The 23,872-nt window shown below is 41.5% G+C and overlaps 1 protein-coding gene across 2 annotated transcripts in view; it reads left to right on the forward strand.

Annotated features, from left to right (window-relative positions):
- shank3a (SH3 and multiple ankyrin repeat domains 3a) overlaps positions 1-23,872 on the forward strand; it is a 267,152-nt gene that overhangs the window by 155,206 nt on the left and 88,074 nt on the right. For both annotated transcript variants that reach the window (XM_050073918.1, XM_050073917.1), the window contains 5 exons: positions 2,618-2,734; positions 14,827-14,904; positions 15,517-15,583; positions 16,417-16,646; positions 16,856-17,025. In XM_050073918.1, the coding sequence (XP_049929875.1) occupies positions 2,618-2,734; positions 14,827-14,904; positions 15,517-15,583; positions 16,417-16,646; positions 16,856-17,025 (662 nt within the window). The remainder of the gene's footprint in view (positions 1-2,617; positions 2,735-14,826; positions 14,905-15,516; positions 15,584-16,416; positions 16,647-16,855; positions 17,026-23,872) is intronic.

Genomic DNA, 23,872 nt, shown 5'->3' on the forward strand with positions numbered 1-23,872 from the left:
TTTTTGATAAAAATTGCAAAGGCTCTTGCATGAGGCCCAATACTAGGTTTCTGGTGTCGTGTCTGTGGGCTTTCTTAACATAGTGATGCTGTTTCCATCACACACCATCTCTGTCCTCCATTCTGGTGTCCTTAAAGCAAGCAATGTTCAAAAACCACCGTAAGGAGAAATGAAGACTTACTTTAAACATGTGCCCTTTCAGCTACAGATACAGTAAAGCTGTGTTTGAACTGTACAATTTGCGCCCATTGTAGGAATGTTGCCAACCCCCACTATACAGGTAAATTGTCTGCAATGTCATGCCAAAACTCACAATTTATGGGCTCACAATGTTGGTCCAATCGTCAAGCCACGACCTGAGTGCTCACACTGTATGTGTAAAATAGACAATAAAACAGTCCATCGGCACCTGTGGACTGTATTTGCTATTGACAGTTGTCAATAAAGATTTATTTGAAAACTCCAGCGCTGTGGGTAAGTCAAAGTTTGTTTGCTTGCAGAGGTACAATTTACAAATACAGAGACATATATTCCAAAAAGAGATTGAAAGTCAATTTCTGCAAAAATGGGTCAGTCCATGTTTTGGTTCCTCCTTTTCCTCTCAGTCTCCCTCTCTTTCATTTTCTTCTATACACACTCACAAGTTAGCATGTTAGCAGTACCAACAAACTAGCTGGATATCAGCTACACTGTACGGTCAATTCGGAAAAAAGGCACTGACCTTGGGAAATGTATTCGTATCTCTGCTTTAACTGTGTGACAGCCAAATTTCTGGCATGTCAGAAAGTGATCCCTGATCAGGCCACAATCCGTTCTTGCTCTCCCCTGTGCACTGTATGGCAGACGACCCCGTCAAAGCTGAAATTCTGTCCGACTCTTAGATGAATACTGTGTATGCCCAGGGGTTTAAATGGAAGGACTCAGGTCATGTTTCTTCGTAAATTCGAGATGCTGTACAGTAAATCCAAAACTCTTTCAGCCCCACACATTTTCTCCTCATCTCATTTCTTTCACCTCCTTCTCCTCATCTCCCCCTTTCCCTGTGTCCTTCCCAGCATTAGTATTCTAGAGCTATATATCGTGTACAATAGGATACACTGCTGAAGGTCTGATAACCAACAACAATCCCAGCATCATTTGTGCACTGTCTCACTGCTGTCACACACTCTTAGCGAGACAGAACACAGGAGGGAGAGAACAATTGCTGGGGAGAGTTGGTGTGCTTCTTTGTCAATGACACAGGACAAAACCATGGAGTAGGAGGCAAAAAAGAGAGAGGAGATAGCTAAAGATTAGATGAAAAGTTTATTGCTCCCAGTTATGTGAAACAAAGAAGCTGAAAAAAGGCATAACTCTTGTCAGAATAATTTTGACTCTCAGATTTCGCCTCAGGTGATACAAATAAGGTTCTCTCTTGCTTTTACAGACGGTTAATGACATGCATGAGGAGAATTAGTCCGAGGGGAAATGATTCAACAGTTTTAACATTTCTTGGGGTTACATGTTTTAGTTTTTGTTAAATTTACTGTGTAGGTGATCAGTAGAAACATGTTTTGGGCTGTCTTTTGTATCTGAGAATATTCAAGCTATTCCACCACGATCACTGCTTCATCTGTATTCTGTAGTGAGGAGGTAGGTTACACTGAAAACACTGACTGGGTCCAGCCAAACAGGCAGAGCCAGAGGGGGGCTACAGCCAAACTCGTGATTGTTTATATAGCATCAGTTTTCACTCTTTCTTCATTGTGATTGATCAGCTCACAGAAACACAATGTGCTGCTGGCTCATTTGGCTCAGTTGCACATACTCATTACATCCCTGGTTAAAATCCAGTGTGGGGCTTTTGTTACACTTTCACACACCTCACTTCTTGTTCCTTATACTGTCCTGCTTATGTATGTTCTTTTCTCAGAGACTAAGTTTATATGCACACAAATATTCCACTGTTATAAGTGGTATTGAATTTAGCATTTTCCAATGAAGTCATTTTGGATATGGTGGTATTATTCAGGCTTAGGAACAGTCTTTGGACATGTACACAGTGCATTCTGAATAGCCATCTCAATTTGTAACATATGACCTTGAGCCACTTTGCAGTCAGGGCTGTGTGTTGCCATGGATATGTTGCATACAAACCAACTAACCAGCAGTTTGTAAGGCTGTGGCAGAGACGCATGTCAACATTTCTGTTCGGAAAGAGAAACGCACCTACTTTTAAACACTATGAAAGACTTGGATATGAACAGGTTTTTGGATATGCGTAAATATCACAACACTGGCCTTTCAGATGGTCGAAGAAATAAACGAGGGAGTCTCTGTTTGCATGGTTGAATGGTGGAAGTCTGCCACAAGTAGCTTCAGCAGTTATACTTTTTTCCATATTTTGATGTGATAAATGACATGTTAGGGCATGTTTATTGGACTGTGCGGGGCTACATGTTAACGAGAATATTAGTGGAATATTCATTTTCATCAGCCATTTAAACCGCTTAATTTGAATATTGTCTTTTTCAGAATAAGTGCAAAAACCGGACTATTGTCTGTATGTAAACATAGTCATTGTGTGATTGTAAAAATATGTATGAAAAATAGTAAATGTGTGAATGTGTCCTTCCAGGCCTGCCGCTATGGCCACGTGCAGCACCTGGAACACCTGCTGTTCTACGGAGCTGAAATGAGCGCCCAGAATGCATCTGGAAACACCGCCCTGCATGTGTGTGCTCTCTACAACCAGGTACCATTTTTTTTTTAAAAATGTGTTTGTGTGTTTGTGTCCCGGGGGTGTGGAGTCTTCTATGGAATTACATTCATGTTGGACAGTTGTGCACGATTTGCACCCAATGCCAGTGTTCAGTGCCAGTGCAGGAGTGAGTGTCATATTCACATAACAGGGTGAAAAGGTCGTTTGATGCCTCGTTTCCACCAAGCAGGGGTTTCCATTGTCAAAATTTGAACCACTCCATCTTTTTTTTTTGTTACCGTCTTTGTTTGGGTACCTAGCACACTAATCCAGTGCTAAAAGTGGAGCTAGAAATGCTGCAGTCTGTTTATCGGTCAACAGAGAATAGACACTGGCATGGCAATGAGTGAAGTGCAGACATTGTCGATGAAGAGGAAATACAGCGAGAGCTTGATGGAGCAGTGATGCAGCTATTAGCATCTTGTACACAACCCCAGCCTAGATAAAGAGTACTTCCTTTAGGTACATGTGCATATGGGTTACATATGGTTCTTAAGGTACCATACGGAAAGTGTTTGGTGCCCTATCTTAGAGTCTGTTAAATTTCTTAGATAAATCACCATGACCACAATCTTTCCCTAACCTTAACCAAGTGCTTTTAGTTGCCTAAACCTAACCATACTGTATTTGTCACACATAGACTTTGTATAGAGACAACTAGAAAGCACTTACAGTGAATATTCACAAATGTTGTCATTGAAGTCGGTCATCCAGAATCATGCAGTGTAAATGTTGTGTTGGTAGGTGGGTTGGTGTGTCTGTATATGTGAACTGTAGCATGTATGTTTGAGCATTATGTAAGTACATACATATGTAAGCTTTTGCCTGTCTTACAAGAGTTGTATGTGCTGCAACATTTAATCTGGTGGGACTTCAATGGCTTACTCAAGGACATTTATGTAACACAGAGACTTATTGTTACTGTCTATGGCCTTCTGAGTTGCAGGATAGCATTCACACCATGCTTTTCCTCTTCATGTGTGTGTGTGTGTGTGTGTGTGTGCGCGCGCACATACATGTACACCTGTGTGTACTTGAGTGGCAGGCTGGAAGCAGAGGTATCCTTTATCTGGTCATTATCTCCACAGTGTTTGTTGCCTGTTATGATAATGGACTGAGAGAGGAGATTGAAGAGAAGTGGACCAAGTGGGAGTGTGGCACCAAAATGGCCAAAGATCAGTGATATTTCAGTCATGTGGGTTTCCATCACACATTTATGCACTATGTGGTTTGGATAAGAGCAGCAAACAGTGTTTTGTTGTAGTTTATTATTTTTTGATGCTCTGTATTTAAAATGTGGCTCATACCAGAGAGTATCAGTGCCACACTGGGACTGTGTGCACTTGTACAGAGTCATTATTGAGCTGTCCTCATCAGGATCAATGATTCACTTTGATTCTTTGTACTACAGTGACAACCTCAAGCTCTCATTCATTCATGAATACACACTGAGGATCTTACCTTGGTCTGTATTTCCAGTCATTGTCATAAAGGATATGTTGCACTGCACAGTGATGCAGTTGGTGGGTGTAGTCTGGTAGAAGAAAATAGTTCCTACGTGAAACTGCTCACAAAAAGGTCTTTGGATTATCTTGAATAACTGGGTCATGATTTCTTGAAAGAGACATCGCAGTTCCATTTTACCGTTTTAGTGTCATGTAGTTCTTTTATATTCAAAAGGCAGACATCTCTACGGCCGGTATCTCCAACACTCAGCAGCTCACACCAAAACAAGTGATAGATAGCTCTACAGGTGAGAGGAAAAATATGTGTTTTTGATCTTGGGGTGAACTGTCCCTTTAAAGTATAAGGCTGACGCTTTTCTTTTTGTCAATAAATCCCATTAAAAATATTTATTCTTTAGCAAATTATACTCATATGGGAAAGAGTAGTGCATTTGTTGGGGACTATTTTCAGCTGCACATTAACACACATTTGCTCTGGTGAGTATTTACAGCAGCAGAACAGTGTTAATGGCACTGATGCAAAATAAACAACAGTGACCATGTTTGTGCTAATGAGTGTCACCCAGTGCAACAGTGATGTGTTTCTAATAGTTTTTAGACATCAGTAAATGTCTGTAGCGCTGAGGAATATGCCATATCAGACTTTGGCTACACAGAGTCATGTTCATTTTGGTCTTGTCATAGTATTTGTTGGCAATAAGAAAAATATAGAACATTTCCAAACTTCTCCTGTCAATAATTTTCAATGGTTTCCACAACATTCTCCATCGGCTTGATTCCTCTTGGAGACATTTTTTGTGCATACCTTGCAGTCCCCAAGAGAGGAAGTTCTCACTGCCTGAGATGATGGTTGGAGTGTCGGTATTTTGTATTGCACTCTATGTGATATTCCGAAAATCATATTTGGCACAGTTGTAGCAGCTCATAAAGTAATAATATGAGTTTATGGTCTTGTGAGGTTGTGATGACAGGAAAGAAATACATAGAGTGCATGTTTTAAAATATGAATGACTGTGTTCTATATCAAGAGAGGTACATGAGGACACTGGGAGATGAGGGCAGTGAAAACCAGCATACTCCTGGGAATATGATGAGTGTTATTAGGTACAGTGTGCCCATGTGTTGCGTTGTCCTGTTTGGTTAGAGGCTGCTCACAGAGAGACTTGTAACTGGGCATTCTGGGAGAGGCTTTTCTGCTCCCTCATTGGAAAACAGACAGTAGTGCTGAGTTCATGAACATTAAATGAGCACTTTACTCCTCTCTTTTACTCTCTCTCTTTTGCATATGAACAAGTGAAAAATGTGTGCATGCATGTGTGTGTGTGTTTGCGTGTTGTAAATGTAACTACGTACTGCTCGACTAATTCCAGTCATGAGGAATGACCTGCTTCAACTGGACTGGAACACCATAGTCTCAGGAGAGACACAAAGAGAGGGAGAGTGAGTGTGTGTGTGTGTGTGTGTGTGTGTGTGTTTCACCGCATGGGTTTTGGAAGCACAGCATCAAAACTTAATACGAGCTGTTTGTAACACATCCACGTGACTGAAGTCATTACGTGTTCCACCTCTCAGGGGAGGGACTGCCAGGGTGTGTGTGTGTGTGTGTGTTTGTGTGTTGAGCAAGAGCGGATGTAATCAAACAGAGGATGGATGAATAGTTTAATTTACAGTTACTTGTACAACTTGTAATGGACGTGGTCCCAGCTCTTGTGTGCTTCCACTGCTAAGGATGGCTGTTATCTTGCCAGCGGAGGTCGAACACCACGTTGAGCTGATTGATCCCACTAACGGTGTCTCTTAGCAGGGTTCCAGCAGGCTCCAAACAGGCCTGGCTTGGATGATTATGTACCATTACAGAAAGAAACGGGCTGGTAGAATTGACGGTGAAAGAAGTAGTCCAGGCTGGGATCAATATATCAATATGGAGAGAGAAAGTGAGTGTCAAGAAGAGGGACAGATAGATGAAGGTGGCAGAGGGGAGATGAATGGGAAGATAACATAATCAGCAACAGTGTAAGCTTGATCAATGGTCCGAAAGTCCAATTGCTGGGATCTGGCTGGCCATTAACATTTACTTAGTGGGGTTTAGCTTTACACATGTGATCAGCAGCAGTGAATGAATGCATGGCGGGGGTCTTCTACCTGGCAGACAGAACCATGGGAGATGGTTGGATGGATGATTTAGAAAGGACACAGTAGGTAATGGCAAGTGGGGACAACACTGATGAGTGAAATTAAAGAGAGGTGGCGCAAGACACACACAACTGTTCAAACAAGTCAGACCAATGAAACCTTGTAGCAACTCTATAATAAGCTGTATAGAGAAAGTATCACTGTATTTCATGCTACTGTTTTGTATTATGCTGTTGTTGTGCACAATAATGACAATTAATTCAGCTCTTAAGGTCTTTCAGGCTTAAATTAGGCTTATCACGCTATTATGGTTTATCAGGGCATTCAAAAATCCTGACGGTATGATTTTCAGTACCATCAAATATACAGGCGCTTCCCTTTCTTTTAAACTCATTGTATGTCGTGCACAGCATGCGCCACCAGGGGTAAGTCTCCAGCCCAAAAAGGCAGCTGGTGGTGTTTGAGGTAACGTCACAGAACGCTAAACAGGCAGCCAGCAACAGAGCGAAAAACAGCATATATTTATATCTTATTTGAATTAAAAGGTTATTTTAGCCAACAGGAGTTGATGATTGTTGGAACAGTTAACTGACTAACTACTTTTTTTTCCTGTTAAAGGTTTTTTTGGAGAGTTTTTCCTTATCTGCTTTTAGGGTCCAAGGACCTCCAAGGAGGCAAATACAGATTTGTGATGTTGGGCTTTATAAATGAAATTGAATTGAATGAAATGACTAACAACACTAACCAATACAGTTTTGGTGAGTTTAGTTTTGTTGGTAGTTTTAGTTTTTGAGTTTGATTTAAGTGTATTTAACCTTGAGTTAATGAGGCAATTTAGCTGGTCGTAGTTTGATGAAAGACAAGATTCCCACGGTCATAGAAAACAGTGAAACGTCATGGAATTCCACAATCTTGTTTTCCAGGCCTGGAAAAGTCATGGACTAAGTAAAATACTTGAAAGTCAATTAACTGTTACAGTAATAATCCATGGATAACCTTGCATGTCATCACATACATATCTTTATTTTCTCTCTGCTTTTTGTCTCGCCCTCCATGTATGCCAGCTATCTGGAATTATGTTTGAATAGAGTTTGACTCTGATATGCTTGAAAAACACCGGCAAGTGGGGCAAGAAAAACAATGTTGTGACATTGTGATTTAACATGTGGGGTCGTGAATCCCAAAGTTTCTATTCCTCTGCCCCACTTATATTTTTAAAATGTACAGCATTTTTGAGATTGAACGCTTGATATGGCAGCCTAGGGTGTTTAATTGTCACTTGGAGCACCAATGCACACTTTGGTTTTGTTTAACTGCTGTGAAAGTAGAGTGTGGTAGTTTGAGGGTATGGTCATTCTGCTCAACAAGTGAACCAACGCACTAACTATACTGTCAGCTGTCCCTCCCTACATTTTATTAAGGCCCAAAGTTATGCATATTTAAGGGCAGGTATGCTTGAGTGACAGACTGCCTGCAATGTGTCGCCACAGTCTATGAGTCAGATCCACGGGTTGCTCCTCCACAGCTCCAACTTCTCGTCAAAATATGGTCAATTCTGGCTCCAAAAAAACAAGATGGCAACAGCTGACATGCTGAACTTGTGGCTTCCAGCTGGTAGTCCACCAACCAAACACTGTCGCTATGTACATTATTTATACAGTCTATGATAAAAATGTGTGAGAACCCCGGAAAGAGAAAAACTTATATTCAAACGGTGCACAGTTTTCACAGTATTTCTCTATTTAATAAAGAAAATAGGTGTAGCGCTGCACACTAATATGGTCATAAACCATATACCCCGGTGAAATTTCAGGATGGTATGATGGTATTAAAAATTCCGTAACACCCAAGCCTACCTTAAATCATGAATCTTATGTGCTTTAGATGTAAAAACAAGGCCTACATTCAGTGGAGGTTGTCAAATCTGCTTCAATTCTAATGAGAGAAGGAAACCACAAATGTATAAACATGGCTGTGAGAGGGACCATCTGTCACACTCTTTACACATGAATGACCCGTGACATTACTGTAAAGTACTTGACTTAACTCACTGTGTATTTCTATGTAGCTAATGTAATCACATGTAGCAAACCATGGTGAGGACGACTGGAAAGGTTTTCTTAATGAATTCCTATAGGAAGCCTTGGAGAGACGAGCAAGACAGATGGCCTACACTGTAATTGGCCTCTGTGTGTGTATGTGTGTGTGTGCGTGGGTGCGCAAGTCTGTGTACACTGTGTGTCTGTGCAATATAGTGTAGAATGACTCTAAATGGCACAAATTCAAGAATTCAGCTGTTGAGTTTCTCAAACCTTTATTCATTTAATTATTTAAGAAGGTAACATGTGTCGACATCGACACCAGACAAAGACACAATAAAACAAGGTTAATATCTTGTATCATGCATGAATGGAGATATTCAGATGTGCCAGATGGTCTTTGTGTGTAACCCTTAGACCAGTGGTTCCCAAAGTGAGTGCTTCGGCACCCTGGGGTGCCTTGAGGACGGGGCAAGGTTGCCACAAGGTTTATCATATCATTGTTTATGTGTTGTGCATTTTTGTTAACATTTTACCGCATTAAGATTTAAATTCAGTATGAAAACAGAGGACAATTGCAACAAATATCAAAATTACCATATTAAAAACTGCATAAATACTGCATAATTGGCTAACGGCTCAACAGACAGGTTTAAGCTACTTGAGGAAGATGCATCATCGTCAGATAAAGCATTTACTGTGGAATTGCATGCCCCTAATGTCATACGTGTAATATAGCTTTCTTATCTGTGATCTACATGAAGAAAGTGCCTGTTGATGGAGTCAGACCTGTGGGTTATTCTCTCTCTCCGCACATCAACAGCAGGTCCTCCTGTCCCATTAAAACCTGCATTACAGCCTGCAACCTTTTGTTTGTCCTTAAACACCTTAAAAATAAGCTGATAAATAGAAAGATTTTTAATTTAACATAGTGTATTCGCAATATAAAATCTGTTCAAATCTATATTTTCTGTGTACATGTTTGCATGTTATAATGGGAGTTTTGATGCTCAAGATGCCATGACATCCAACACTGACAGCCCTAAAGGTCTCATTTAAGTACCTGGTAGGGATTTGGCATTTACCACCAATCCTTCCATAGCATGGTACAGAGATGTTCAATAATGCAGCAATTCTTTTTTTTTTTTTAGAAATTTGCTCTCCTAAAAGTTACGAACCTCTTTGCATCAGCCTTAATTTGTCATTACTGTGTGCTAAAATACCCGGGTAGACCGTGTAACTGCACATAATATTCTTTAAAACAGCCTACAACTACACATGAGTGAGGGAATATGACTGTGTCACCTTTGGGCTTCACCTGAGTTTGTGTTTGTATCATTCTTTATCCTTTTCCTTGCAACATATCTCCAGTTAATCCTCTACATTCCTTTGACAATTCTCTACAACCTTGATGTATTTCCCATGAAACCTGTTTTGTCACCAAAGGCGAGAAGTGCAAATACACATACATCTGCACATGCACTCACAGATTTGTCTGAATACATCATAGGTCGTGCAACGTTAGCTTCTTACATTTCCTTTTGAATGGACTTTAGAAATGGTGATTATTGTAACTCCTTACGCTGAAGTGTGTGTGTGTGTACATTGTGCATGCAACTGCATAATGCATAAGCAATTAGCTAAAGCTAACAGCCGTAGGCATTTATCTATATCAGTTTTTAGATGTTTTAGACCCTTAGTTGTTGTATCGGCTGTTAGCAGAAAGAGTAATCATGCATTATTCATAACACCTGCTCCACTTACAGATACCCCTGTGTCTTCACCATCTATGTTTACATGGGCTTTGCAGGCTTATGCAGGTTTTCTGTGTCCCAGTTGACACCATGGTCATTATACGCTGCTCAGAATTAGACACAGCACCCACAGAGTTACCATCTATGTGTCTTACCAGAAGAGGGTGCCCCAGTGCATCAGTATTAACCTATACAGTAATATATCTGGTATAATACAGCAGCAGATACATTCAGCCTGATGAGTAAATCCACATGGACATTATTAACTGAACCACATGTGCGATTTATTTGTGCCTGCGTGTCCCTGAACGTATGACTCATTGGTGACAGAAGTCACCAGAGTCATTGTGCTGAATGTAGAGCAAGGCCAATCCTGTTAATTCTGCTCTCTGTGTTAAATTACATATCGACCCTCAGCCAGCCAGCACATGGACACATAACCATGTCTATCAATCTACGATTGGGCTTTTTATGCCAGAGGGGCTTGTGCTCATTTACACACAAAACAATATATGGCAATGCTCTGAAACACAGGAGAGAGAAACGTGTGGTTGTAAACTACCGAGGATGTCTGTTTTGTGCTTGTTATGATGGGTTCCTTATATTAAATACATTTCAGCCTTCTTTTTATTCCCACACATGCTGCTTTTAGTTATATTTGAATCAATGTTTTGCCAACGGGCCCTTTTACAATAACAATTATCTTGCTTACCTCACTTGCAAACATTCATGAGTGCGTTTGTATGTGGCGTGTTTAGGTCTCTTTGTGCCTGTTTTCTCTTTTCCTGCTCTCTCTTTGTGTTTACAGTAATTGAAAGGGCTGTTTGGTACGACATAAAGTTTTTACAGCACTATAAATTCAACTCTGACTAACAATGTATATCAGCACATTTTTTCCTCGAAATGTGTTTTTACTTGTGTAAAGTACTTGTCTACTACATTACTGAGAGATAATGTTAAACCTTACAGCTGTTGTGGTGTCAGCGTTACATACAAGTTGGAAGAGCCGATTTCTGCAGAGCTGAGGCTTTGTGTGTTTTGTTCTGGCGTTTTTCACAGAGCTGAACAACTACTGTTTTACAAATTCAGGTTTGTTGTGCTTTGGGTGAAATGTTTCCAGATTGGTATTGTGTAATGTGTATACACTGTTTTCAGTTATGTCTTAAAGCCTTTGTTTTTCATAGTTATAATGGGAAAGCATGTCTTTAAGTAGGTTCACATTTGCAGTTAGTGCTGGATAATACACCGATCAGCCAAAACATTAAAACCAGTGGTGGGTGAAGTGAGTAACATTGATCATTTTGTTACAATGCAATGTTCTGCTGGAAGACCTTTGGTCATGGCATTCATATGGATGCCACTTGACACCCTCCACCCACCCAAACACCACAGCAGCGGTACTACTACTCCCTGATGGCAGTGGCCCCCCAGCTGAAAGACAGGGGGCTGGAGCTAATCCCAAATGACAATGGGTGAGAGGCAAGGTACACCCTGGACAGGTTACCAGACTACCACAGGGCTGACACATAGAGACAGACAACCATTCATACTCACATTCACACCTACGGACAATTTAGAGTCACCAATTAACCTGCATGTCTTTGGACTGAGGGAGGAAGCCGGAGTACCCAGAGAAAACCCATGCTGACACGGGGATATCAAATATCTCATTGTTTAAATGTTTGGTGAAATTGCCAAATATCAACCATATAATGTTGTTGCAATATCAATTTTGAGGTGTTTGGTAAAAAAAAAAGGTGATATTTGATTTTCTCCATATCACCCATCCCTTCCTTAGAGCCTTTGTTTGTAACAGTTTGAATATTGTCGCAGGTATAATGGCCGTCCACCATTGACTTCACAAACTCAGTCTGGCCGCTGATTTTCCACAAGAGAGAGATGTTAGGTGTCAGTTAGCTTTTCTCTACATTCATAATTAGCGAGGACCTTAGAATGAATCACCTGTTTGTATCGGTGTACAAACATCAAGTGTTTGCTGTCAAGGTGGAAACTAAAATCCTTTGTTGCCGATGAACTGACTAATTGTTATACCAGCCTCACGTAACTTTAAAGTCATCTAAGAATCCGAACAGTGCTGGCTTGAAACTGTGTGAATAGGACCTGACTTTTAGCAAGAGCATTCCTTTCATATCTGTAGGTATTTACTATGCTTCATATGTATTTGCTGGAATTATTCTGCATGCCTAATAATATTCTTTTGGCTTGAATCATGATGAGTCAAGTGTTTGTTTGACATTCCTTTCTTTAGTCTGAGACTAAAACTCTCAAGTTGGCACTGAATTTGCGTTTGTGCTGTCAGGATGGGTCCTCTAGTTCCAGCAGTTCAGAGATCCGTCCTCACCTCATCTTGAGCTGTCCCAGACGCTACCACAGTTTTCAAACATGCTTGATTTTCTCTCAGCCAAAAACTGGGTGTGCTTGTTATTGGGACGCCTTGGTAACAAGTCTGAGACAAGACAAAAGCAGTATTTAATAAGAGCGCACAGGAAAGAGGCTGCAGACACACATACACACAAAATTAGTTGCAATGATAAGAGCTTCATCGGGGATGAAAATGAGATGTACTGACATATTAATACACATTAAAGACACACAAAAAGTACAAACCATCCCAACTGTTGGAGATAATGACAGAGATGGGTTGGATGCAGCAGAGCAGGATGCCCAGTAGCTCTTAGTGCAGCAGGTGGAGGTGAGATGGGTGCTGATATATTTGAAGAATCAGCACAGCACTGAATGAAATGCAGTAAAAATACAATAAGAGTTCAGTTGCAGACTGTAGTGCTATTACAATTATTTAAATGTCAAGTTCAAATTAAAGTTTATCACAATGCAAACCACAACCCCTCGGCAGTATGATTGCTTTTACAATCAGACGGAGGACATTTAATATATTTTCCTCTAATTATTACCAAGAATCGTTTTTTAGTTTATTTTTAGTGAACTTTGTCGCTCTCTAGGTAATTGTGTAGTGCGTTCCCTTTACTGTTTGTCTGATGGTATTGATTTCCTGTGGATTAATTCATATTTCCCTTCTCAGCTATAACCTTTTCTTGTGTCTTGTGTATATCCATTCTGTGATATTTTTACACCTGCTCTTGTGTTTGATACATACACCATATTTCTGGGGAAGAATGCATCACATGTGTACTTAAAAACTACAACAATCTGCCCCACAGTGACCTTTCACGTGATTTACTTTCAGTAATGCAATTATTGATTTCTGCATTCTTGGATGTTCTCCAAGTGGTATCATAATAATTATAGTACCAATTATAATCTCATAATAAGTTGTGTAGTTTCTGCACCCTTGTGTCAACACGACAACAGTCTGGGAGAAAAGAAATGTCGTTAGGTGTCAGCTGCGCAGCAATTTAGAGATCTCAAAACTCATGTTGTCTGCATGTGGCTTAGGGAGTGTACATGTGTGTAAGACAGAGAGAGAAAGAGCAGTGTTAACACAGCAGAGGGAGTTTTACTAATTTCTTTGCTCTAATTATAGCTGTGCAAACATGGCCATGCAATCACTGCCTATACAACACTGCTGTTAAAAAAGGTGTCCATAGAGATAACCTTTCAATACCTCATCATCAAGTGTCAATTTATTCACCCCTAACCTTTATAATCATCTCATGTCAGGTAGGCTCTGGAGATGACCATGTGCACAGCACAAGCATTTCTCATGAGGCACCCTTGATTATTCTACACTCCCACTAAAGCTGTGTCTGTCGGGAGTCATTCTCAAACTGTGCTCACACTTGCAGGCATGTTTATTTTGGAGGTGATCAGAGGTCGCTTGTGATGCTGCCTCTGGCTCAGATTGCAAAGCCTGTTCATAACTATATTCTACATGATATTTGGCTTTTATTAACCAAATCATGTCCAAAATATAGGAAGTTTTGTTTATCTAACTTTCTTTTATGTTGTTGCAAGTTTGCACTGTACATTTGTACAAACCATGGTTACGTTACATTTTTATGTTTTATATTATATCATTTCTAAAGTGACGTTCATCTTCATTCATTCATCTTCTAACCGCTTCATCCTCTTGGGGGTCGCGGGGGGGCTGGAGCCTATCCCAGCTGACATCGGGCGAGATGCAGGGTACACCCTGGACAGGTCGCCAGACTATCGCAGGGCTGACACATAGAGACAGACAACCATTCACGCTCACATTCACACCTACGGACAATTTAGAGTTATCAATTAACCTAGTCCCCAATCTGCATGTCTTTGGACTGTGGGAGGAAGCCGGAGTGCCCAGAGAGAACCCACGCTGACACGAGGAGAACATGCAAACTCCGCACACCCGGGATCGAACCGGCAACCTTCTTGCTGTGAGGAAACAGTGCTAACCACCACACCACCACGCCGCCCTCTAAAGTGACGTATTTAGGGTTATATGTATGAGCTGATTTTATCATCGGGAGGTGAAGGGGATGGTGGATGGTGTGACAACAACGCACAATAAAACCGGTTGTCTTTTAGCGTGATTTTTTTTTTAAATGTGAAGTTTTCATACATCTGCTACATAATATTGTACAAATGTTACATAGCTGTGCTTCACAGAAACGTACAATGCCAACATTTATTGTGGTGGTTGGGTTGGTAAAATCAAATAAGATGACATTTAAAAGTCCTGGTCAAACACACATCTCTCTGTTGTCATTCAGGATAGCTGTGCACGAGTTCTCCTGTTCCGGGGGGCCAATAAAGAGATCAAGAACTACAACAGCCAGACCGCCTTTCAGGTATGTGTGGTATCCGAGAACCACCGCATGTTGTGTATCATCCTACCTTACATCTTTGGATTGAATGACTTCACCCTAACTGGACACTGTGCACTACTGTTTTTATGTTGATGTTTTGTTTTAATGATGTCTTTTATCTTATACACTCTGTAAGGTGACCTTGGGTGACTTGAAAGACGTCTCTAAATAAAATGTATTATTACTTGTCTTACCTAGCCTAATGCTGCTATATTGAGTATACCGATAGCTATTAAAAACGTAAGCAGTGTAAAGGCACCAATCTCAATCTGTGTCTGAATTCCAGCTTTCTGGTTGATGAAATCCATGTGAAATTGACACTGATACAGATTTCCTGTGCAGGTCAAAGTTAATTTGTTTGTACACAAGGCAGGCTGGTCCACACAGTGCCTAGAACATGCCACATATACAGAGTTTATGCATCTGCCACAACAAAGGACTGAATGTATAAAACATTTATAAGGAGAGTGAGTGAAAAAGGGATGTATTTCTATTCATTTTCCACAGAATTAAAATTTGCTGTTACCTACTTTCCATCACTTGTGTGTTTACCCTTTTCACTCTGATTTATTCCTCTCTTTTCCACTCCTCCAGGTGGCTATTATAGCAGGAAACTTTGATCTGGCTGAAATCATAAAGGTCCACAAAGCATCAGATGTTGGTAAGTTGACCGCAGTGGTGGTATATCACCAGACTACCTCAGCATTTTATAGGTTTAAACATGAATATGGTGTCAGGGAGACAGACTGAAGAATGGCTGAGCGCAGATAGTGGAGGAGTTCAGGGAAAGTGATTACAGGTTATATACAGAGGTGTGGGGAAATGAAGGAAAGGAAATGGAAATATAAGGGATGTGGAGAAGGTTTATTGGATCCCTGCTGAGTTGAGCAGTTTCTCTGTGGCATGTACATACAGGAAAACTCTGCCATCTAGTGAAGAAAGGATGTAATTCCCTAATTTTTACATTGTGAAATTTGTTATTCACATATTTTATCCCTTTAAATAATTAACATGTTAAAATATGAGTCACATGTAATGTTTGGAATATGTGGTTCATTCATTTTAAATAATAATTTTGCCACTCCATTATTATACTATAGATAAACTCTATTCATTTATATATACTGCATATTTATCTAGAATATTAAAAGTGTAATTAATATGATTCAGAAGGCACAACTGGGATTCAATAATATCATCTTCAAGGCTTTGCTGCAGTACCAGATCCACTGTATCACTTGATCCTTGTGTAAGTGTTTGCATATAGTTTATAGCTGTGTAAATATATTGCAAATGAAATGTAATCACAGCCTGCTGTCAGATTAGGAAGACTTAGTAACAGGCTTTAAACAAATTTGAGTGACCTTGAGCTGTGTGGAGTTGCAGTTATTTCCCCGTTAAAACATCCTGGTCATTGTGCTCGCTACAGTAGCTTCACATGATATAGTGAGTCTGTTAAGAGGTGCTCTTGGCTACATGTGTCTCTTGTCTCAGTGCCTTTCAGGGAGACCCCTTCCTACACAAACCGTCGACGTGTGACGCCCGGCACCCTGCCCTCGCCACGGTCCTTGCTCCGCTCTGCGAGTGACAACAACCTGAACGGCGACCACGATCACATCCACGTTCAGGCCCCCAGAGAAATTCGTGGCCGTCAGGGTCACTCCCCTGTCCCCTCACTGCGCAGTCTGCCAGCTCTTGGGCAGCAGCACAGCAGCCTCGGAGAGGTAAGATGGAGCTAGTGATGGGCTGTGCGTGCGTGTCTTATATCTTAATGTGTGTGTTCGCATTTTAACATGAAATTCAGAGTAGATAACACAAGTGAAGCAAAAAAGGAGAATGACAGTTTGACATAATGTTCCATACCTGAGATGATAAGATGATTGTACACTACACATTGTTTTACACGTGCACATCATACTCTGCTTTTTGTCAGAGTCGTCATGGAGAAATCCCTGACAGCAGTCTCCAGAGTACAGGCAGCTCCAGATCCTCCCATTCCCGCTCGCCTTCGCTACATCACATGCATGAAGACGACAAGCCAGTTCCCAGAAGGTCCCACAGTCATGGCTACCCTCATGGACACGGCCATCGCGGAAGACTCAGGTCTGTAGGATTTTGTTTGACCTCAGCTGAAACTCATTTCTTATTTCTAGTAATTACTCAGTTAAATGAGTTTTGATAGAACTTTGTAAACAAACCAATCTCTCTCTTCCTGCTCCTAATTCAAATCTTACACTTACCATTTTTGGCAGATAGTCACTTTAAATAGATGATCTGTGATTGGCCCTGTGATTAAGCACCTACTTTGATATTTAAACTAAATTTCAAAAAGCAAAAAGCCCCTTGTGATGTGTCTGAATCACTTGTTAGTCATCGGGCAGCCTTCTGCATCTTATTCCATCTGCTACCGTCTGCTACTGGTGATAAACATGACATAACATCAATCAGTGCAAAATCTTGTTTATTTATTCATGCACCAATCCCAGGCACACATGAAAGTTGTTTTTCCGCCGAAACTGTACTTGCAACCTCCCCGGAAAAGTCATCTGTAAAAAGCAATTGAATATGAAAATGTATGGATTTAAAGTGGCTGACTGAAACGGCGATCAGTATGAGGTCTGTTATAATTGCATTTGGTTTTGCTGTTGTGTGGCCCGCGCTCCTGTCAGGGTATGAGGGCAACGGTCAGCAGCATAGTGTGTGTCTGGCACAGACAACAACCCTGTTTATGTAACAAGCGAGGCTGAAATACAGCATTTTGCCTGCTGGGAGGACAGAGGGCGAATAACATGCTTCAAATCTCTGTGTGTGTTCGTATGCATATAGCCACGTGCACATGGCTGTGTGCATGGGTGCTTGCACAGTTCAGAGACAGACAGATGGAAAGCGGCTAATAATGATCACCATGGGGACCAATTGAAGGCTGCCAAGCTGTGAATATGTTTGTATGTCAGTTTGTGGGAGAGAGAGAGATTGAGAGACAGAGGATATATTCTGAAATTAGAGCTATGAGTAATGTCAGGACGGACCACTCGGTTCAAAACAGCTTGTCACTCGATTGATACATAAATCCAGAGACGTAGTTGTGCTGCTGGGGTGCTGGAACAAATCTCCTCCCTTGTACACTGAACCATTAGACAAACTGCACAGTAAACCAGGGCTCTGATCACATCTCAGAGCGGTAGATTTAAGTGGTTTACTGACACTTGGTTTGTTAAGCTTTTTATTATGATCATATGTCAGAGCAAGATCACCTACGTACTGCACACACTTAATGTGATTCCTGGATGCCACACACCGTGTATGTGTTTGTGTGAAACAGTCTGATGTCTGACAGGGGAATTGCATTACAGACACAGCTCCAGCCGTACTCCCCACTCCCTCTAATACTCTCCTGTCACTTTACTCCATCCATCAAAGGCTCTCTCCCCCTCTCTACCTCTCATTCTGTCATTCATACACACACACACACGCAAACACGTACACACGTACACACTTCCATTAATCTACTGTATGGTTTGCAGCCAGACAGCAGTCAACATCCTTTATTAAATCATGCAACATGCACATATCACCCCGCACAGAAACTAAAGCTCGTAAGGACTAAGTTGCGTAGGCATTGTTTCCACACGCTTAAATCGAATTACATGAAGTGAATTTAGTTCATTAATAAATTCACACTGGAGTGTTTACCCGCCCTCTTATCTTTCTATGAAATGTGAAGAAACTAACTCCTGATATATCTGGCATGCATCTATTGCTCTGTCACTGTGCTCATTTTGTACAAGGCTGATGAGCCAGAGCGCAAAGAAAGGGAAAAAGAAAAAGGAGGATAGTAAGTTTAGTATGTCCGCTGTGTCCTGGCCTAAATGGCCTTCTGTACACAGGGAGTAAAGACCTTGTTCTTCAGTGTGCATTACCCTTACACCAAGTATTAAAGTGAGGTGAATGTATAAAAAGTCCAAAACGAGCAGCTGGTCTCCATGGCCAGAACTTGCACCCAAGTGAGACTGATGCTGTCCTTGAATATTTTCCCTCTAATATTTCTCCCTCCCTCTCTCTCTGTTTCTCTCTCTGACCTTCTGTTTATGCCCATGGTAACTCTAGAGGCATTATGGGTACCAGGGGAGTGTGAAATTAGCTTGGCCGGTCAACAGCCCGCCCAACGGCAGACTCCAGCAAGTTCCTGTGGTACTCACCATCACTTCCTCCTCGGTGCACGTGTGCAGTGCTGCCAGGGTTCAATAGCTTTGCCAGGCTTCAGCAAAAAGTTTATATGGAGATAATAGAAAGGATAGAGTTAGGTCAGAGTGGCTTATTAAGACTAGATCACAAAAGAAAAACAAAGCTCCCCAAGACAGATTAAAGCACAGAAGTGTGCTAAAAACAGTCTCTCCAGCTGACGAGGTTGACAGTTTAATAAGACATGACACTGGGTGATGATATGATAACATAGCAGAATTGTATTTAAAACAAATTTGTCTGTGTCATGAGAGGTTAATTGGCTACTTACCATGATGTGCTGTCAATACAAAGAGATAATATATCATCAAGAGGACACTGTCTTGACAGTGTCAGATATTGTGATTTTGTGCTGTGTACCTTAGGACCTAGTTGTCAGTCTTGGATTGGAAGAAAAGCTCTGAAGCTGCCAGATTGACAAATATCATTTTACTGAGCAGAGGATACCAACTATCATCTTTTCCATTTCCAGTGTGTTGCTCTTGTTTCATTTGTTTTACAACAGCCTTGAATGGGAGAACACTTGGGAAAGAGATGGATATGTAAGGTTTTTCCATGGAAGCTGTCACATCAGGGACCTGGGTGTGGATCCGTGTACACTTGACCAAAAAGTCCTTTGAGATGTAGCATCTCATTTTCAAGGGGGTCCTAAAGTGCCTATACCCGTGCGCAGTACGTCAGGGGGTCCTAAAGTGCCTATACCCGTGCGCAGTACGTCGATCCATGCCCGAACCCACTTTAAAAGGTGGTCTCTAGTACAGTTCATGTAGCCTGGTGAAACCATCCTAATCTCGCAAGCTCATATTCTATTTCGCTCCGCAAATCAGTCTGGCCATGCAATCATAAAGGCGCATTCTGGCATCGGTTAAAGCTTACCGGGCCAATCACAACAGTTTATTACTTTGGGGTGGGTTATTTGAAATCACGTCATCAGAATAGGAGGGACAAGGAGCGGAGTGAGTGCATTTCGTAAACAACCAACATGGCTACTGATTTTGAAACTGTGATGGTAAATGTGTTGAATGAACTGGAATGTATATTTTCTTTAAAAGCAGAACAAACGGCTGCACTGAAAGCTTTTATTGAAAAAAAAGATGCGTTTGCCGTCCTTCCTACGGGGTTTGGTAAAAGTTTAATTTACCAACTGGCTCCGGTGATTGGGAAAAAGATGGGACTCAATGAAAACCCAGTGGCTATTGTTGTTTCTCCGCTAGTTGCTCTCATGGAGGATCAGGTCAGGGAAGCGACCAAGCTGGGAATCACAGCCATGCAACTCGGAGTCCACAGTGAGGAGGAAATCTGCAAAGACGGCAACACTCTTTCCCAGACATCATCACAGCTCATCTCCGCTGCAGCTTGCTGGTCTGTTTACAGTGGCGTTGTGCTAGCCTACGTCACACTTTTTGTTTACTCTGATTGGTTTTCCGTCTTTCCAGTTGCGTGAAGGGGCACTTTGAGTGACAGCCGTTGATACCGCCTCTCGGGAATAGAGGAAATGTACACTCCATGTCCAGACCCATTCGCGTTTTGCGAATTGGAATCGAGTATAGTTTGCATCAGGTGTGAAAACCAACCATACCAAAACATAGAATTGGAATGCCATCTAAAGGAGCAGCGTGTAAGATTCATAGGATTTAGTGGCATCTAGTGGTGCGGACTACAGATTGCAACCAGCTGAAACTTCTCTCGGTTAGAGTTCCTTCAGTTTTCATTGTTAAGGAGGTTTTTACTGGGAGCCGTATTATCCGCAGAGGTCTCTCCAAAACAAAAGACCCAGGTGTTCAAAACCAGTAAAAACATTGAATAAGGCAGTTTTGTGTTACAAATCAGTGTTTCTCTGACCCTGTTTGGCTTGTTGCAGACGGGCCACTGGCCCAACACCTGCTAATATGTGCTCACCTTTTTGCTCTGACAACTTAAGAACTAGACGTTCAGGAGGTTTTATTGGGAGATGAATTTTCTGCAGAGGTCTGTTCCTCTCCAAAACAAACAGCCCTGATGATTTAAACTGGTAAAAACACTGAATAAAGCAGTTTCACATTATAAATGTTTTTCCAGTGCTGCTAGTAGCAGAGGAGGTAGTAACTACGTTGGCTGATGGGAAGATGCAGAATTGTAGGTGGCCCTGTCTCGAGCCCATGTTTGGTTTGTCCATTCTAGGCTACTGTAGAAACAACAAAACAGACTCCATGGACGAGGGCACGCTGCCTATGTAGCTGATTCTAAAGTAACAAAAACACAACACATCTTATTTTTCAGGTGATTATACACTACAGAAAATGTACCCACTTCATTTCATTTCTGCCAATATATCCCCCTAAATCCTACACACTAGACCTTTAACACAAGTACCAAATGGCAAGTAGAGTTGCAAAGGCATCTCTCAGCTCCACTGGAGATCTCCTCCGAAATCTGCATATGCATGTAGCACACGCCGCTCTCTTAACTGCATGGCAGTGGGTGATAAAGAAGGGTCAAAAGATCATTCTTGACACTGACTCTAAAGTATTAACCATAGGCATAATGTAAAGGTTGACTCCATCGTATGGACTCGGGATCCTGCGACCGGCGCTATTTTCTACACTGTAGCCATAACATAAACAAGTGTCAGTGACGTAGAAGATGATACAAGTGTACTCTGATATGGAACAACATTACTAATGTGAAAGCTGAGCACTGAGGGAGTGGATAAAGGGGGCAATCATACTTTGACACGGTCCGAATCAATCATACCTAATATGAAAACACCCTAAGAGTCGAGTTCATTAAAGCACCGCTAGCACAGGTTCTGTGAAATGCACACCCAGCCAGGCCATTGGTTGGACAAAATGTTTGAATGTCAGGATAAGCTCCTGCTACCCTTTATCTGAATAGAGTTGGAGGAGATTTGGACACATGGGACCAAATCCTCACTTCAAATTAAGATTCAGTTACACAAAATTACCTGAAACATGTTGCCATGTAAGGTTGTTTTGGTAGCTTGTGATGTCAACGAGCAAGAAACTGTGTCATTACCTGCTGATGTTCTGTATTTTGACCCCTCATGTGATTTATAATGACATCCCTACAGGGGGCTGTCCCGTTCCCTTCACCTCTTAATTCTTTGTTTGTTGCAGTTCTCCTCACCTCTTTTTGACCCCACATCCCTCTCTCTTTCTTTGCATTAGTCACACCAGTGGCTGTTGGTGTGTAGATTATCCATGGCGCGTTTACACAGCCAAAGGGGCTGAGCTGCACTGAGAAGAAAAGAGGACAGGCATAGGGAGGAAGAGGAGGAGGAGATGAAGAGCTCAGCTTCCTCTGCTTTACCTGTGGCTTTACCTGAAATGAGGACACAGTAGCATTGGCCTGTGCTCATCATAATTCATGTCAGAGGGTGGTGCTGATAGGCTAAACGTTTTTTTTCTATCCTTTATCTTTGTTTAAAACACTGATGCCGTCTGCACTGGCCTGGCCGCACACATTAAACCAACAATACAGATGATTTAATGTGTGTGCGTGTTTGTTACTTCTCAAATCAAGAGCAGTTCAGAAATTAACAAAACGTGCGTCTGATTCCAAGTATTAAAAAGAATGCATTAACAAATGTGGATGTGGTTTACAAAGCAGAGGCTCCTCCAATTGTGGTGACTGCCAGTAAGTGCAGGCACAGTAGCTTTGGTGCCTTAACTACTCTTTAGCATCTTGTGTCACTCATTCTGGTACGGGTCGTGGTAATAGTAGTATAACATGGCAGTCTTGATGCCCCTCTTGCCAGCCACATCCTCAAGCTCTTCCTTTGGGATTCTTAGGCGTTCCCAGTCCAGATCGGATATGTAATCCATCCAGCATGTTACATGTCTGCCCTGGGGTCTCTTCAGGTTTGATGTGCCCCGGAGGTTTTACTTTTAGCTCCCTCTGCATATCTAAGCTCTTGAACTTGTCCCTTAGGGTGAGAACCTGCGAAGGAAACTCATTTTGCCTCCTTGTATCCATGATCTTCTTCTGTCTGTCAGTTCCCAGAGCTTATGACCATAGGTGGTGGTTGGAGGGTAAGTCACCTGAGAGCCTTGCCTTTAGGCTCTGATCTCTCTTTACCGTGACAGTACAGTACAACACCTACATCACTGCAGGCGCCATATCGACACACCTGTCAATCTCAGATTCTGTCTTTCTCTTGCTCATGAACAAGACCACAAGATTCGTAAAAATTCCCTCAGTTTGGTTGGGCGTGAGATGTTTATGACTCGCTTAGAGCTGTATTTGAGCACTGTATGGCTCAGAGCAAGCTTCCCCATATTCCCTCCACACACCCACAACACACCCTCAAGGACTTTGTCAGAAGCCTTCTTCAAGTCCATAAAGCACTTGGAGCCTTTAGGAGCCTCTTCAAATGTCTGTAGACATTGGCCCTGTTGCTAAACATAAACATGGCCTTCCCTGTTTAAATAAAAGTTACGATAAAAATAGATAAGCGGTGTACCAACTATCCAAACCATGAGATTAGAGTAATATACAGTGGTGTGAAAAAGAGTTTGCCCCCTTCCTGATTTCTTACTTTTTTGCATGTTTTCCACACTTAAATGTTTCAGATCATCAAACAAATTTAAACATTAGTCAAAGATAACACAAGTAAACACAAAATGCAGTTTTTAAATGAAGGGTTTTATTAATGAGGAAGAAAAAAATCCAAAGCTACATAGCCCTGTGTGAAAAAGTGTTTGCCCCC

Source organism: Epinephelus moara, chromosome 20 (genome assembly GCF_006386435.1).
Source record: "Epinephelus moara isolate mb chromosome 20, YSFRI_EMoa_1.0, whole genome shotgun sequence".
NCBI classification, from domain to species: domain Eukaryota; kingdom Metazoa; phylum Chordata; class Actinopteri; order Perciformes; family Serranidae; genus Epinephelus; species Epinephelus moara.